This window comes from Toxorhynchites rutilus, chromosome 1 (genome assembly GCF_029784135.1).
Source record: "Toxorhynchites rutilus septentrionalis strain SRP chromosome 1, ASM2978413v1, whole genome shotgun sequence".
NCBI classification, from domain to species: Eukaryota; Metazoa; Arthropoda; class Insecta; order Diptera; family Culicidae; genus Toxorhynchites; species Toxorhynchites rutilus.
Window position 1 is genome coordinate 130,546,416 of NC_073744.1, and position 16,862 is coordinate 130,563,277.

The window sequence follows — 16,862 nt, forward strand, 5'->3', positions numbered from 1 at the left end:
TCCAAGCATCTCAACACTCGCAAGTCATTTTCGATCTGGTCGATCCATCGTGTGCGCTGTGCTCCTCTGTTTCCGGTGCCGGAATGGTTGTTAAAAATAAATTTTTAAACCAGATTGCCGTCCGGCACCCTTGGAACGTCTCCGGCCCACCGCAGTCTTCTGACTTTTGCAAGATGTGCAATGGGGGTCTCTCCATGCAGAGCGTGTAACTTATGGTTCGTATGTCTACGCCACTATCCGTTTTCGGCTTGTACTCCACCGTTGATAGTCCGCAATACTTCTCGCTCAAAGACTCCAAGTGCGTTACGGCCCTCAGCGCGCAATGTGGTCGTTTCAAGTCCATAGATAACCACCGGTTTAATCAGTGTTTTGTACAGCATCAACTTCGGATTTTTTGGAGTGAAAAGTAGGCATGATTTTCACTGATTTTTACTGTCGGCGGTTACCAGCGATCCCAAATACAAGAACTTGTCCACTACCTGAAGCTCGTCGCCATTCACGATTACCCTTGGGAGAAGGCTGATGTTATTCTTCTCGGAGCCTCTTGCCCTCATGTACAGTACAGTACAGTACAACATTCACTAACTGGGCGAAAAGGGAAGACCAGTTATCGACATTTGCGTTTTAACTGGTCGGGCATGTTAAACGTCAAATAAAATCGAGGGTAAATTCAATGAATTGTTTGATTCGCATTGATCGAGAAATTGGATAAACAAAAGGATTCCAATGGAAGTTTCGAATTGAGTGTGACAACAGATATGAAATATAATTTGAGGAAATTATTTTTCTGTAATTTAATCAATGTTTTTGTCATGCGAAAATAATGTCAATTATCATAACATTTCAAATTACATTCGAATGCCCCTCACAGCGAATATTCCATTTGAAAATGGCGTCGATTATTTACGAAATCCTGCTTTTTAACTGGTTCAAGGACCAGTTAACGTTCGACCAGTTAAAACGCAGACCAGTTAAACCAGGACCAGTTAGCGAACGATTACTGTATTTTGTTTTTTGTATTTTGACGTATTAATTAGCAGTCCAATATACCTGGCTTCTGCTTTTAGCCTGGTGTAAGTGTCCTCCATCGTCGCAATGTTCCGTGCTATGATATCAAAGTCGTCAGCGAAACTTTGCAGTTGGACCCGCCGGGTGGAAACTGTACCACTCGTGTCGATGTCCGCCCTTCGGATGGCACCGCGATGTTGAATAGTAAGCATGATAGTCCATCCCCTTGTCTTAAGCCTCGAGAGTATCGGGGAGAATGTCCCGATTCTCGTGCATTATTTGACATAGCTGTTCTCGGTCGATCGTGTCGTATGTTGCCCTGAGGTCAATGAAAATGCGCCACGTTGTAATCCCAACATTTGCTGTAGAATCTGCCGGATTAAAAAGATTTGGTCCGTGGTACCGCGGGCTCCCATGACGCCCACCTGGTACTGACCAACGAACCCCTCGTTGAAGGTTATAGACGTTGGAATAGAATCTGGGAGAGCATTTTGTATGCGGCGTTGATGAGCGTAATGCCACGGTAGTTGCAGCATTTCAGTCTGTCACCTTTCTTGTAGATGGGGTAGACGACTCCTTCCAACCACTCTCCCGGTATTTTTTTCTTCTCCCATATCCTGATTACAGTGACACCGAGCTTTTTTCCCGTTGGTTCATGTGGACTAACACCTTTCTCACTTGTACACCCAGTTACCACTCACCGCTGTGTCATTTGGTTACACCGTCCATTGCTAACACCGCAATCTATCAACTTGTCGATATTTTTGTGTCGTCGGGAAGGAAAGGCAATCGCTTTTTCCTCTCGTTTGGTCACCGGGAGCGCAATGACATCTGCGTCGTCTGTCGTGTTTTCCTCAATCCACAGGCTAGTTTTTCCTATGCCAGTAGGAGTACGGTCCAATGCTGTGCCATCTATGACGCATGGAGACGTAGCCGAGGAGAATTTGCTCCAGCTATCCCCAAACATATCCACCACGTCTCCTCTGCTACCTTGTCATGGTAAGCCCTCCTAGTCAGCTGTAGACCGAGTTCCACCGGGAATCGTCGTATCCGGTAGGGTAACACCTATAACTAACTAGCACGCCGCCAACCGCCAAACCGAGGCTGGAGGAACCTCAAAATTTAGGGAACTTCAACGCTCATTATCGCAACTGGGGTATGCAAACACTAGACGGTAGGGGGAATATGATCGCCGATCTCTTGCTGGTGCTCTCGGTGCTTTACGACGACATGGACATCTTCTGTCGAGGTATAGGACAAGATATAAATGGATCTACGATAAAGCTGATTGGGTAGCATCAAAAAATCCTCGGATCTCTTGATTGCCAGAGATTGTCCGAGAACCTCGGAAGGGCTAATAAGAAGCGGTGTGATGGGAGGATCGTCTTCAGTCATCAGCGGCCTCTAGGAGTTATCGATGAACATTGATTCCCATGCGTGTGAAGGTTTTTGGACGTATTCTATCAGCTTTGCTTTCGTGAAATCGATAATGTGGTCAAGGCTGGTGATGTATGCCGGTGCTGTTGAAACTTTAGGTTTGCTGTTATCTACTGCTGTTCTATGTTCCCTTATACGTACCTCAACTCTTCGACGAGTTTCTCTGGATTCTGCGGGATTGCCCGCAATCTCCGGATCTTACCGAAAATTCATTCAGCAACAGAGAGTGAACGCTCGTTATGGCAGTAGCTTCGTGGTCCCGGTCATCCTGATAAATCCTACAACATAAACTTCTCCGTCGATGAACTTTCCATCGCCCTAGGTTCCGTCTACGGGCCCCGATAGTATTGTCTACAAGATGGTCTCAGACAATTGTCGCTGCTAGAGCAAACCGAGAGTCAACATCTCCTACGACTTCTGGTCAAAGCACGAATCAGGTCCCACTAGTTCTGAAAACTCTGGCTGATTGGTGTGTAGACAAGTTACTATATTTTATCAAGAACTTCGCCATTCGTCGGACCTTCGAGGACGAAACAGGAAACTAGAGTACCTTAAGGCTCCGATCTTGCCGCACTCTTTTTTCTAATTGCCATGAACATCACGTTCGAGGCTCTGCCGAGGGGAGTTGTCTTTTTTGTCTTCACGAACTACATTCTCCTGGGTGTGGCAAGAGATACGAACAAAACATCACGCATCACGATGCAGAAATTTCCCAAAACTATCGATCAGTGGGCAATTGAAAAAGGTTTTAAATTTTCCAGACAGGGAAGCGGCCACAGACACCAGGGTTCCAACTCCAAGACAAAACTGTATAACGACTTCATTCCACACCACAAAATGCTAAAGATCCATGGAGTATCGATTGACCACAACCTTAGCTTCCAGCGCCACTTGGAGAAATTTAAGAGCTGCGCCACTCAGCGTGCATGTTTAAGCATGCTTAAAACAATCTCCAAACCCCATCAAAGCAACAACAGGAAGGAACGCCTCAGCCTTGAGTTGACGTGTTTACAACGAGCTACTACGGACTGTCTCCGGTCTACTGTCGTCCTTGTCATTATTCTCCGTATGTGCTGAAGTGTGGAAACGCCCTTTCGACTTACTTATTGATTCGGCGACCGTATCCAAGACAGCATCTGACTGTGCTTAGTAACACTATGTACCAGTTGATGTCACGCTCCAACCTCCTTACGTTGGGAAAACAAATCAGGATTGGGGCGAATGATTGGTGGTTCCCAACTGTTCGAGTGGGAAACGATTTCAGGTCTTCAGGTCAAATCTTCTTCCAGGTCTTCTTGGTTGAAGCAGCCGGATTTTACGTGGCAGCTACGATTCCGTCAACAAATCAGACACCCATGAGTACAAGCGGTCAGGAAGCACCTATTGCATGACAGCCCTCATGTGAATTCCTGGACACAGTGGCATTGTATGTAATGAAGCGGCCGACTGGTTGGAATTGGTTTAACCGGACAATTTTCTACAAGTGAGGTTCCGATGGTCGATGTGAAATTGTTGATTGCCAGCTCCTGAGGAACCTTTAAGTCCGAAAGGTGGCTCGCCGAGAGAAATCGATTTCTGCGGAAAGTAAAAGGTTCCATCATCAGGTTCGATAATTTCAAGGTAATGAGGGAGCAGCGAGTACTATCCAGAATAAGGACTGGATACTGCTCGGTTTCACATGGCTCCAACAGGAGACCTTTCCACAAACTCTGCGACTACTGCAACATCCACAACTATGGCGAATACTTCTTGTGCGTCTGTCCAAAGTATGAGGACCTGAAAAAATTATCGATTTTTTGCGCTCATTTCATTTTGACGGGACAACTGATACATTTGGTTAACCGACGAATGAAGTCTATCGCGTAGAAGAAGATTGCAAACCGTCTATAGACTTGAACTATCATACGACAATCTTTGGATATCGAGAAATTGCGGAGCCAATATCCGTCCATGAACGGTCTGCCAGTTTGAAGCTATACCGATTTATTAAAAGGACTGAACAATACCAGGTTGAAGATCTCACTGAGACTGAGGCTGAACACAAGCCAGTAGTTGCTAAAACTAGGCTCGGTTTGGTTTTACATGATCGCTCTGGGGATGATGCGAGAAAATCATCGCAAGGTGTTCTTCATATTCGTACAAACAACTCCATGGAATGTCTTGGCACTGTGATGGCTCAAATGAAGGAATCAGCAGACGACAAGTGTGTTCAGGGAATTTTACGAGCCACAACGAACAGGACTGATATCGGCTGATTCGAAACTACACTTTTGAAATGCGGCAAAATTGAGTTTCTCATGGCGGGGTTACGCATGCAAGGCAATTACACGTGAACTGGATTAGATGGATCCGAAGCGAACGTGGTTTTTACCCTGGGTGTCGTATAAAACCCCAAGAAATTCGATAAATTTAGAATTGTCTGGAATGTCGCTGCATCTATAGGAGGCGTGTCGTTAACTTCCATAGTTACGTAACAAAATCAAATTTTTATTCCTTAATTCACGCGTTCCTATATACTTGAGCATTCAGCTTTGATTTTGGGACCGAATGAGGTGTGTTTCCTGAGCCAAGATGATGAAGCACGTGTTGCAATGGGTTTAACTGCAACCAGTAAGCAGACACTGATGGCATCTCGAATATCGTGTTAATCTACCGTTTCATGATTTTGTCATGGCTGCTAAACATAAGTTTATTCCGTTTGTTATCGCAGGATGCAGAATAAAGCTAGGGCAACTTAATCATGCTGAGCAGTTGAATACAGTGGTTCAATGTACGTTGCATTTCGTTCAGAAAGGCACTGTTCTTCGAACGCATTTTCTCCTGGGCTCAACTTTCAAAGGGTGTGCTAGCTGCCTGAATTTGATATTATTCGGTATCAAGGAATAATCAAGCCAGTAATCATTATCAATGTTGATGAAGAAAACCAAACGAGAACTCTTGTTTTCAAAAGGTGATAGATATTCTTGATTCATTATTTTACTCAATTAAATCTTGACGCAATATCCGTTGTTACAAATGCTTACAAATGCTTCAGTAGGACCTGATATCACCATCCAATTTGGACAGAATTTTCACTGTCTGCCAAGTGAATGTGAAAGTGTAAATATAATTTGTGACCACTTGTTTTGTTATGACCAAACTTGCAAAACTGGTTCTCCTACATTCACGACCACTGATCTGACAAACTGGAAAGGGATCTAATGTTTATGAAAATTGTCAGGTGGTTTTTTGGTAAGATTAAAATCATTGTTCACTGTTTTTTTTCTGTGATCAAAAAGATCAGAATGACTGAAAAGAAAAGATTGATTTTCGCTATTTTTTTGGAGTACAAAAAATCGATCCAAAAAATCGGAAATCGCAAGGAAAAAAATTTTCTGTGACTTTGTGAACAAATAATGTTAACTTTTCGTAACTAAAGAGGGGTCCATATTGCCAACCAAACGTCAATTGCTAAGGTTGATTCTGGGCGTTTTCGAAATAATAGTAGATTGTGGCGTCCTGGACGAAAACAAGGGTCAGCGACTGGAGGGAGATGCCAACAAGTATGAATGTTGCTAATGCAGTTACAAAGTAGGGTCTACGGACCTACGGACCTACGGACCGAAATTTCTGTATAATCCGGAGTTTGACTGGCCAGAGGAAGCTATCGAACATTCTATCATAGAAGATTTAAGGGAGGTCAATTTGCACAGCAGGTTGTCGAGCATTTTTCGATGTGGGAGAGATTACTGCACACTGTGGCATTCGTCCTAGGGTTTGTTTTCCAACAATTGCATCAAGATGTTAAAACGGAATTAAAACAACAGCTTGGCACCATAAGTCGTGATCTAGCTGAGTTATTCACGGATGTGGGAACGCAATGGTAGCTCAACTCTCTACATATGGGATAGACACGACTCAAGTCGAGGGAACCAGATGAGGAGACTTTGGCAACGTCTCTTGCAGGGGTGGAATCTTTAGTGAACTCACTTCCTTTATCCTACCTGCCGGTCGAAGGTCTACCAGTGAGGAAGACTGAGCCTTGACATCGAATCACTTTTTACTGTTGAGTTCGAGTGGAGTTATTCAGGAAGAAGTTCGGCCAATTGAGGATGTTACGCTGCTTGAATTCAATTGGAAGCATAATAAGAATGATTTCGGCTGATTTCGGCATTCACGGTAATATGTTCGAATGGATTAGGACGTATCTGGAGAGCAGAACGCAATATGTGAAAGTACACAACAATTCATCTAGGTCATTTGGTGTCCACTCAGGAGTTCCACAAGGAAGTCATCTGGGGCCTATCCTGTTTGTCATGGTCATGAATAGTCTTCCATCATTCTTGACCAACGCAGTAGTGCTTATTTACGCGGAAGATGTAAAGATTTTCCAGCCAGTGAAACACATCGCTGACTGTCATCTGCTTCAGCAGGATTTGAGAGGTTCGTCGAGAACAATGGACTGAGCGTAAACCCCAACAAATGCTCCGTTATGACCTTTACAAGGAGAGTTCAGCCAATAAGCTTCGACTATAGGCTGGGAGGTTCGAATCTACAACAAGTAGAAAATGTTCGTGACTTAGGCGTGACGACGGATCGATCTCTTTCGTTCAATTGCCACATAGAGCGAATCCTCAAAGAAGCGCTAAAACTATTTGCACTCACTCGTCGATTCGGGCAGGACTTTACCGATCCGCACGCAATCCTGAAAATTTACACTTGCCTTGTACGATCCAAACTCGATTTTGCGAGTGTGGTGTGGCGACCGCAGTACGATCTACAAATTCGAAGACTTGAAAATGTTCAAAAGAAGTTCTTAAAATTTGCGCTAAGAAATCTGGGATGGAGAGAAGAACCCCGGCCACCATATAAAGAACTCTGCTGTTTGGTAGATCTGGATACCATCAGCAGCAGACATAAAATTGTAGACATAACATTTTTTGCAACGTACTGAACGGACGGATCAAAAGTCCGCGTCTCTACGACAGGATTCATTTCAACACCAGCCCCGTTCCTCTTCGTCGACGGAGGATATTTGACCCACCCCTGAGGAACAGAAACTACACTCAGCATGAACCGACAGCCAGATTTATGCGTGAGTTCAACGTGCTGCAAAATGCTGTTTCTGTAAATATGACATCAGAAGAAATTCGAAAAAGATTAAGATTATATTTAAGAGACCAACTGAATGTATAAGTTTTAAGTTTGTATTTTTTATGTTTTCTGTATTCATGTTTAATTTTAAGAAGGCTAACCGGCTTACCGCCTATAGTCCGAATAAACAAATCAGAGTGTAATATTGGCCTGTTATCTCGCCTTGATGCATAATAAACGTCGAAATAAGTCCAAGTCGCTCAGATTTCGAAATACGTTTGATTTCCGACCGAAGCTTGCTCGGTTGGATTGGTGTTCCATTCGGATAATTTTAATTCGATCGAATTTGACGGGAATATCTGATCAATTTCCTAGTTGCGTTCCTAGTTTCCTAGTTTTCACCCTGTTTTTATTTTATTTCCAGGCTACAACAGCAGCAACTATTGCGTCGTCGAATGGCCGTAATGAATACCACTCGCGTGGGAGCGTCATCTCAACCAATGACGCCGAGCCCAGTCGGATCGCTCTCTGGATCCGGTGGACCGAACGGTTCCGGCGGTCTCAGTCCCGGTGGGCCAAGTGTTATGGCAGCAGCAGCAGTAGCAGCCGGCGTAACTGGTATTGGTCCCACCGGTATGGGTGGTCCCGGTAGTGTGGGGTCGGTTGGAAGTGGAGGTCCTGGCGGGCCTGGTATGATTGGACCGGGAAGTGCCGGTGCGGTAGGCGCACCTGGCGGTATGAGTCCATCGGCAGCACCAAGCCCTGTTTCGCAGATAGGTGGCATGGGTAGTCCACACCCGCCGGGTATGGCGCTGAAACCGGAAACACAGCCTCCACCGCCGAATGTGATGCAAGCGTTGAAACAGGTATGTTCCTCATAGCCTGATCTATATATTTCAATTTACACTATATAGGTATTTTCGATGGAACAGGTACAAGAGGAGGCTGCTCGACAGCAGGCCCCACACGCCAGCTTTGGTAAAGTGAATCCGGGTGGCAGTCAGATGCCACCACCGGTGATGCAGCGAGCGATGGCCGCCAGCGGTCACATGGGAGGCGTTGTCGGGGTCGGAGGGATGGGTGGAGCAGGCCAGCAACAGCCGAATAACGTTGGAGGAGTTCCGATGGGTGCAGGCGGGCCTGTGGTTGGAGCCGGTCAGAACGTGATGACCCAGATGGACCAGTGGGGTAACCCACGTTATCCGAACTCAGGTGGACAGCAAAATCCACCCGGTATGCGACCGAATCTTCCTGGTTTGATGCCGCAAGGACAGCAGCAGCCCCAACAGCCGAATCCAATGCAAGGGGTGAGTAAATATTTCTATTTTCTCTGAGACTTCTGTAATCATTTTTTGAAATTCGCTTCAATCTCAGGGCATGATGAGTGCCGGCGTCGGCGGCAACCAGATGATGGGAGGAATGCGACCAGGGCCGGGTGGTGTATGTATACAGGGTCCAGGCGGAATGGTGGCCAATCCACAACAAGTAGGTCCACAGCAGGGACAACCATCACAACTTCCAACGAATCAACCGAAAGCAGCGATAGCACAGCTGATGGCAACCCTTAAAAATCCCCAGGCAGGACCCGAACAACAGCAGCAGCTACTATCGATACTGAAAGCCAATCCGCAGTTGATGGCGGCGTTTATAAAGCAGCGGCAGCAAATGGTACGAGTTCGAGAAGTGGGGTTCGAAAACCCAATAAAATAATCCGCATTGCTTTTCCCAATTTCAGAACAATCAAAATCAGAACCAAGGAGGAATGCCACAGCAGCAGCAGCAGCAGCAACAACAGCAGCAACCCCACAATGTGATGCAGCACGCTGGTGCGGGTGGCGTTCAAGGACAGCAGCAAGGTCCAGGTCAGGGTCCGGGCGGTATGACCTACAATCCGGCAGCTGCTGGTGGACCGATGGCCCCGAACCGGTTACAGGGAGGCGTTCAGGGTATGGCTGGTGGTGGTAAACCAGGCGGCAACCCACAGATGCAGTTACCGGTAAGTTTTTTTTTCGAAAATTGACTTTGGTTTAGATAATTTTCAGTTATGTGTAATGTTCATCCCGCGAGTGTAGATCCAACAACAGATATGGTACAAACAGCAGCAACAACAACAGCAACAGATGATGTTGCAGCGACAACTGGCGATGACGGGGGGCAATATGCAGCCGGCTCCGCCATACCAACAGCGGCCACGACCTCAGCAACAGATGGGTGTTGGGGGTTACGGCCAAGCTGGAATGTTCCCCGATCAGCAGCAGCAGTATATGCAGCAGGGACTGAAACCGAACCCGCAACAGCAAGGTGCCGGAGTTGGTGTCAATGTTCTCTCTCAGCAGCTCCAACAAGGGCCCGGTGGCCAACCGGGAGGTGTAATGGGACCTCCTACGCCACAGCACACCATGCAGCAGCAGCTGATGCAAACGGTGCGATCTCCACCTCCGATTCGATCTCCCCAACCTCAACCTTCGCCACGGGCGGTGCCTTCACCTCGCGCCCAGCCTTCAGCCTCGCCTAGGGCCCAACCCTCGCCACACCACCTGCCTTCTCATTCACCCGCACCGAGCGGTCCCGGCGGTGTCGAGATGCACAACCACATGCATCCCCATCAGTCCCCGGTTGGTGTTGGCGTAGGTGTCGGGCCGGGTGGCGGCGTCCCAGGTGGTCCAGGCGATCCGAACCAGATGGCCGGCGGTCCCAACGATACCAGCCCACTAACCGCACAGGATCAGCTCACCAAATTTGTCGAGCAATTGTAGTAGTACCATCATCATGTGTACTAATGATAAGCGGCGGAACCACCAAAGTCTGTGAGCAAACAAAATGCAGCCTTATAATTCTACACACACACTATTGACACACAATCAATAACCATCGGAAGACGACGACCGACCGACCGTGAACCATTCCGGGATTGTATTTCATAGCGACATACAAACAAAAATTCACTGTACATAAACATTCTTGTAAATCTTGTAGGCTAATCTGATGTTGACTGTGTTAGCAAAGAGAGCAGATGTGTATGCGCAATCACACACAAACACACGATTACGAAACTTACGAAAACTGAGATTTTATTCCTGCCTAATCTTCTACGGCGTGGGCGTTTTCAGGATACGCACGAGCGAGCGATGGTGTTTTGGAGTGCTCGTTGGGAATCCTTATTTCATTCGTTTTCCTCACGCACACACACCACGCTTAATGCGCTACGTTAGTTGTCTTATTTGAGAGAAACCTTAATAAGCAAATTAAAAAAAAACGAAACCGTGTACCATAAGTAAAAAAAGTAGCGGTGCAAGTGAAAGCATAAGTATTTATCAAACACTCTCAATCATCCCCACCCCCTCCCTCATGTTTCTCAGTCGCATGAGGAATTGAGGGGGGAAAACGGGAAAATCGGTACTCGATGTGTAAGCAAACGGACTTGTAAAACAAAATATCAGACGCAAAGCAAGTAAAAAAAAGTACATTTGTAAGTTGTTTAATGTATAATTGCTAGAAGAGGAAATATCATCATTACACACACACACATACACTTGGATATAGGCGTGCGCGCGTTCCTCTGCTTTCTGTAGTGCCGAGGGAGGCGCCGAAAAGTGCTCTCCAGCTTATCGCGGGGAGGGAAAGTAGGAAGGGTTGCGTCGTGTATCGCCGCGTTAGTTAGGAGATGAATTAAATAACAATTTTTTCTGTTGCTGTTTCCGTTTGATAAGAAAATGGGCGGGAAAATGTCTAACAGAAAAAGAAAAATTAGATACACATTACGAGGACGAATGGTGGACAAAATGAGTTGTGGGTTTGTATATACCCAACTTGTGTAATATTATTATTGACAACAAATTCGCGAACCCTCAGACACAGATGGTCTATAATGAGAGAATAACATATAAGTTTTGTAAATATGTCAATATTAAGTCTAGTGAATAGATATATAGATAATATTAGTAATCAATGCGCAGTACTATTCTCACTAGCAAGGAAACAAAAAGGCGTAATTTTTTAGGTGGTAACGTGGATAGATAGAGGGAGAAAAAAAAGAAAAAAAAACTAGAATTGATTTATACATGTTTGCATAACTGTTGCGAAAAAGGATAACCTTAAGTGAAGAAAATAAAAGTCAAGAGATATTTTTTGTGTGAATATATAGTAGCGCTTAAAATAATGCAACATCCACGTTTTTTTTTGTTTGTTCGTTTGGTTCCGTTTTGCACCGCTGCAATAATTCGATGCATTTAGGATTATATCGGGTCGCTTTTCCCTTGATTAATGATAACACGTCGCCAATGAAATCGGTTTTGCGTGAAGGACAGGCTTAAACTATATAAACGTACTTCTTGCTCTTTCTGTTTGGTGACTAGGGGGGTAAGCGCTGCGCGAGTACATTATATCGGGAGAATTTAACAAAGCTGTACGTAAATCTTTTCAAATCAATATTCGACGAAACATCTAATTATTCAAGGCATTTTAAATTTCTCTATTATTTTATTCAAGCGATAGATGCGCAATTTACTATAGAGTTAATCTGGAAAAAAAATCCTAGAGCAGATTAGCTGATTCATACCCTGGAGCTTGTTTTCGTCGTTCGAGGTGACAAACCGAGTTTTTTTGACAAATTTGACATTTTTGGTTTTGGCATCAATGAGGAAAAGTCACAAGGTTCGCCTAATAACGAAGATTCTTGTTTAAAGCTACCATCATGGCTGACAAGGCGATACTCATTTCCTGCACTATAGCTCGGACTCCTTCCGCTAATCTTCCCGCGCAGTGAATTGTAGTACGCGACGAGAATTGGATCATCTTCTGCCAGCAATTTTCGATGCTTAGGATAGACATGGGCCAAACGATTCATTTCAGTGAGTGTTTTAGAGCCTTGTGTTCTATGAAGTAAAGCGACTCATTTGCTTTTTTTATATGTGGTTTATTTGCACATGTTTCCATCACAACTAGGGCTTGACAATTTCGAAAATAAAAGAAGAAAACGGCTTTTCTACTTCTTCCTTTCTTTTCGGTCAATTTAAATTTCGATTGTGTGTATTCACGTTCTGCTGTCATTTCCTTTGAATTTGAGAGCAGACGCTTGACGATTGAAATTGCTCTATTCATTATAACTTGAATGGGCTAGATGTCACTTTCAGTTTCACATGTGAAAGAACGATCACTGGTTTCAATTGAATGTTTCATTCCATTTCATTTCTCAAAAAAATTTCCCTGACCGGTTTTCAAAAAAAAAAATAAAAAAATAAACTAGGAGAGGCATATGAGGGCATATTAGTCTTACGACCGTCATTTTCATCAGTTTCAGTGACTACGGCTCCAACGAAGCATTCATTCGAAATAAGACACTTTCATTCGATATATAAACCTTTCAATTTCATTTGACGATTTTGTGATTCAGCTTCAGTGTGAAGAATAGAAGAAGTGAACGTGAAATGAAACGAGAATGAACGAAGGTAAAGTGATATTACCTTTATTGACCGTGAAGAGAGAGTAGCAATATTTTCAGGCATGATATTGAAAGGTGATATGCTCATTATTGAGTGACGATGTGCCAATTGAAGTGAAATTGTAAGGCCCTGGTCACAACTATTTTTACTGCATATTTTTTATAAACTTGACATTCAAATGCTATATGTGATAAATGTCCGTCTTCCGCTGCAGATACTGGTCAACAAAGTAGCATTCCTGAACATGGAAATAAATATTGTGATGGAAAATTTGGTATTTTTTTTGCTGTAGGGTCCTGCTCGGATTCTTGTTCCTCCCTGTCGATTGCGAACTTCAGCCTTTAACCTTAGAGCATTTCTTCATCCGTTCAGTCCGTATAATTTTGCCTACTTCTGCTCGTTGTATCTTTTCGTTTCATGGCTAACCCATCCAAAAAAACCAACGTAATTCTATTTTAAAGGTTCATCTATGATTCGTGGCTCATTTGAGAGTTGTGGCACGTTTGTACTGAGTCGTGGCTTATATAATGGAAACAATGAATTTTGGAACTCTCGTATTTCAAGAAGTGGCATAAATCATCAAAGTTTTCCTGTAGATCAGCTGAGGTTTCCGAGTACTCCGATCAAATGAATTTTTAATTCTTTTCATCCTTTGAGTTTACAGAAATCATTGATTGTAATCTAATTAAGACACATTCGCGAAGCAAAGAAATCATCGTTGATTGGATGGAAAATTACACTCGACTCGACTCGGATCACCATTGAGATGAATGTTCTCTCTAAACTTGTGCAACTTTTCCAATTCATACATTCAGCCTTTTGCTGATGGATCAAAGTTTCGAGAGGATCGAAGGAATATCTCGTTGCAAATTATACATTTACCCAACCGATCAGGTCCAAGAGCAGAGCTCAGCAAAACCATATTCAACTAAGGATAGTTAGGAGACTGAAGACATCGGCCTTCGCATTCAATTGGAAATAAATTTTCACTTCTTCCTGCAGTTTCTCTGTCAACAAGAATCAAAAGTCACTTGAGCCATATCGTTGCTATCTGTTGTACGACGGTCCGAGTTCGTTTTATCATTCCCCATCGAATGAGCTTCACGGCATATTGAAGTAAACCCCCCAGACTGAATTGTGTACGTGGGCAACGAGGTACAGATCGGGGTGGATTAGTAGTGGTGAAGTGAAGTCAGGTTGAATGAAGAGGCATATTTGTATTCATTCGCCAAGCGAATTAGACTAACCATTTGCTTCAACTGGAAAAGAGTAGACGAGCGTTAAGAGTGTGGATAACTGATGAACTGGTCATGTTGACGGCGAACGCCGAAGTAGTCTTACTCGAAGCGAAGCAACTGAGAGGAGAGGCGATTTTCATGTTTCGTCTTCGAAAATGTTGGACCCTGCTTATCATCTTAGTCAAGTTTCAACTGAAAATAACTTCTAATTACTATACGATCAAGGAAGTGAACATGAAGTTAGATGAGGATTAGAGCAGACGAATTAAATGGTTCTTTTTATGAACAAATAAAGGGGGAGAATAAGGTTTTTTAATTCGTACCAGTATTCCAGTGTTGAGCGACCCAAAGCACTAAACGAAAATTTGAAGCAGTGTGCTTTCAGAGAATTTCTCAACGACGTAGTTGGCAAGAGCTTCAAAGTTGAGCCTGCCCTCCTAGTAAACTCCTACAAAGGAAATAAATTTGGTTTTTTCTTTTTGAGGAGGTGATTGTTGAACACTTATTTCGACTTAGCATCATACAAATTGTCCACGAACATTGAAAGACCGTGTGAATAATTTATTTATTCGAGCAGCTGATATTCGAATGAAAGTTTTGTTGTTGTATTAGAAACATACTCACTGAAACTAAAAGAAACTGAAAACGGTGAAGTGGACGATTTTGCAGTAGGATAACATAAGTGATTAGCCGGTGGTGTATGGGTAAGCGTGACTGCTATTCCTTCGTAGGCCTGTTTTAATACCACTTTTTTGAAAGATGATTCTTCATTTAGGTGAAATGAAACAGATAAAAATTTGTGAGCGTCTCATCACATGCGAAATGAGACACTTTGACGATGACAACACAATGGTCATCGTGCTGATTGTGCCGTATTTTATCCAATTATCCAATTGCGTTTAGGCGTTTGTGTTGCGGGAAGTTTTTTTTTTCTAATCATGCTAGAGAAACTCTCACTAGTTGATGACGCTCCCAATTTCAAACTGTATGTCAGAGTGGAAAGAAACTTCGCATATCTTTAGTTGCCAATCCTTTCGATTCATTACTTTATATTGTGCTAATTCACCTATATCGCACCGAGTTGTAAAAAATTTTTTTTTACGAAAGCCATTGGTCTGCTTTTGATTACTGGCGTTAGAGAAACCCTACTGTTCAAGATTTTTTTTCTAATCGTTTATTTCCGAGAACAGACGAAAAATCGAAAAATTTGGGAACAAGAAATTGACCAACAGTTGCATTTTTCTTTTCTGAAAGAAGTTCAATCGAATGGTTTTTTCCTACACCACAACGTGTGTTCTTTAATCGAAGTAATACAGTAGATAAGTTGACATATTTTCGAATTTTATTAGGTGTTTTTAATTTTTGAGGTTATGTTAGGTTATGTACTTTTCGCACATACTCGTTTTAAATCGAATTTATTGTTCAATGAAGTTATACAAAATTGAATGAAATCGACGGTAAGTGGTAGCTAACATGCTAAAGCCATGAAAAATTATCAAAGATGCTGTTCAATTTTTCGAACACTTTGTACGAAATTAGTTCAGTTTCGGCACTGATAGTAAAAATGAACTTTCAAACAAGTTATTCTAATATTTGTTGATTTTAGCATTAAATTTTCCTTCATTAACCTTCTGCTATTATAGAGGCCTTGAAAAAGACCAATCAAACAGTTGAGGGTCCAGGAATTGAACTTGCGATAGTTCGCTTGATAAGCGCACGCGCAACCATTTAGTCTACGGATACCCCCAAGTTAACATTCAAAGTAGGTTCCTTCAGCTTAAATAAACCTTTTCCGGTCAAAACACTACCACCCCTATTCTGTATTTCGATTGATTCGAAATAGTTCGAACGACTTAATAAAATTCCATTCTGTATTTCGTTCGAGTTGATTTGCATTTCATTCGATCTGTTTCCCTTCGAACAATAAATGGACAAAAGGTTCGAAAAAGGGAATGCGCAATTATAACTCGAACGAAATGGAAATCCGCCGGAAACCAGAATAAGGCTGTACATCTCATCCGGCTGATATTTTTGGATGGAGGCAACTTCCGGTAGAAACTATATGCTGTAAATCTCCCCGTTCACCGCAATTCCCGAACAGAAGAAGAGCGGAGGCACCTTTTTTGGGAACATGGTGTTGAAGATATATTCGCGGTGCTATTTACCTACTTGGTGAGGGACGTAAAATAACTGGTTCTCTGCCAGTCGTTGCCATTCACCGTTAAATACGTCTCGTCGTCCATGACGACAACGACGTTCCGCTTCGCGGAAAAATCCATCACTTTCAACCTCTGTTCCTGGGTCACAGCTGGCTGTTCCGACGTTGATCATGAAATTGGATAAACAAAAGGATTCCAATGAAAGTATCGCATTGAGTGTGACAACAGATATGAAATATAATTTGAGGAAATTATGTTTCTGTAATTTAATCAATGTTTTTGTCATGCGAAAATAATATCAATTTTCATAACATTTCAAATTACATTCGAATGCCTCACAGCAAATTTTCCATTTGAATATGGCGTCGATTGTTTACAAAATTCTGCTTTTAAACTGGTCTAAGGAACAGTTAACGTTCGCCAAGTTAAAACGCAGACCAGTTAGCGAACAACTACTGTACCTTCGATATCGCGAATTGCGTCGTTTTTCCTATCATTGTCAGACT

General features: G+C 43.2%; 1 protein-coding gene across 5 annotated transcripts in view; it reads left to right on the forward strand.

The window, feature by feature from the left end:
- Positions 1–11,682, forward strand: part of LOC129763423 (histone acetyltransferase p300) — a 46,792-nt gene extending 35,110 nt beyond the window's left edge. For all 5 annotated transcript variants that reach the window (XM_055762485.1, XM_055762482.1, XM_055762486.1 and 2 more), the window contains 5 exons: positions 7,943–8,384; positions 8,451–8,825; positions 8,893–9,186; positions 9,254–9,514; positions 9,591–11,682. In XM_055762485.1, the coding sequence (XP_055618460.1) occupies positions 7,943–8,384; positions 8,451–8,825; positions 8,893–9,186; positions 9,254–9,514; positions 9,591–10,274 (2,056 nt within the window). In that variant the 3' untranslated portion in view covers positions 10,275–11,682. The remainder of the gene's footprint in view (positions 1–7,942; positions 8,385–8,450; positions 8,826–8,892; positions 9,187–9,253; positions 9,515–9,590) is intronic.
- The last annotated feature ends 5,180 nt before the right edge of the window (positions 11,683–16,862 follow it).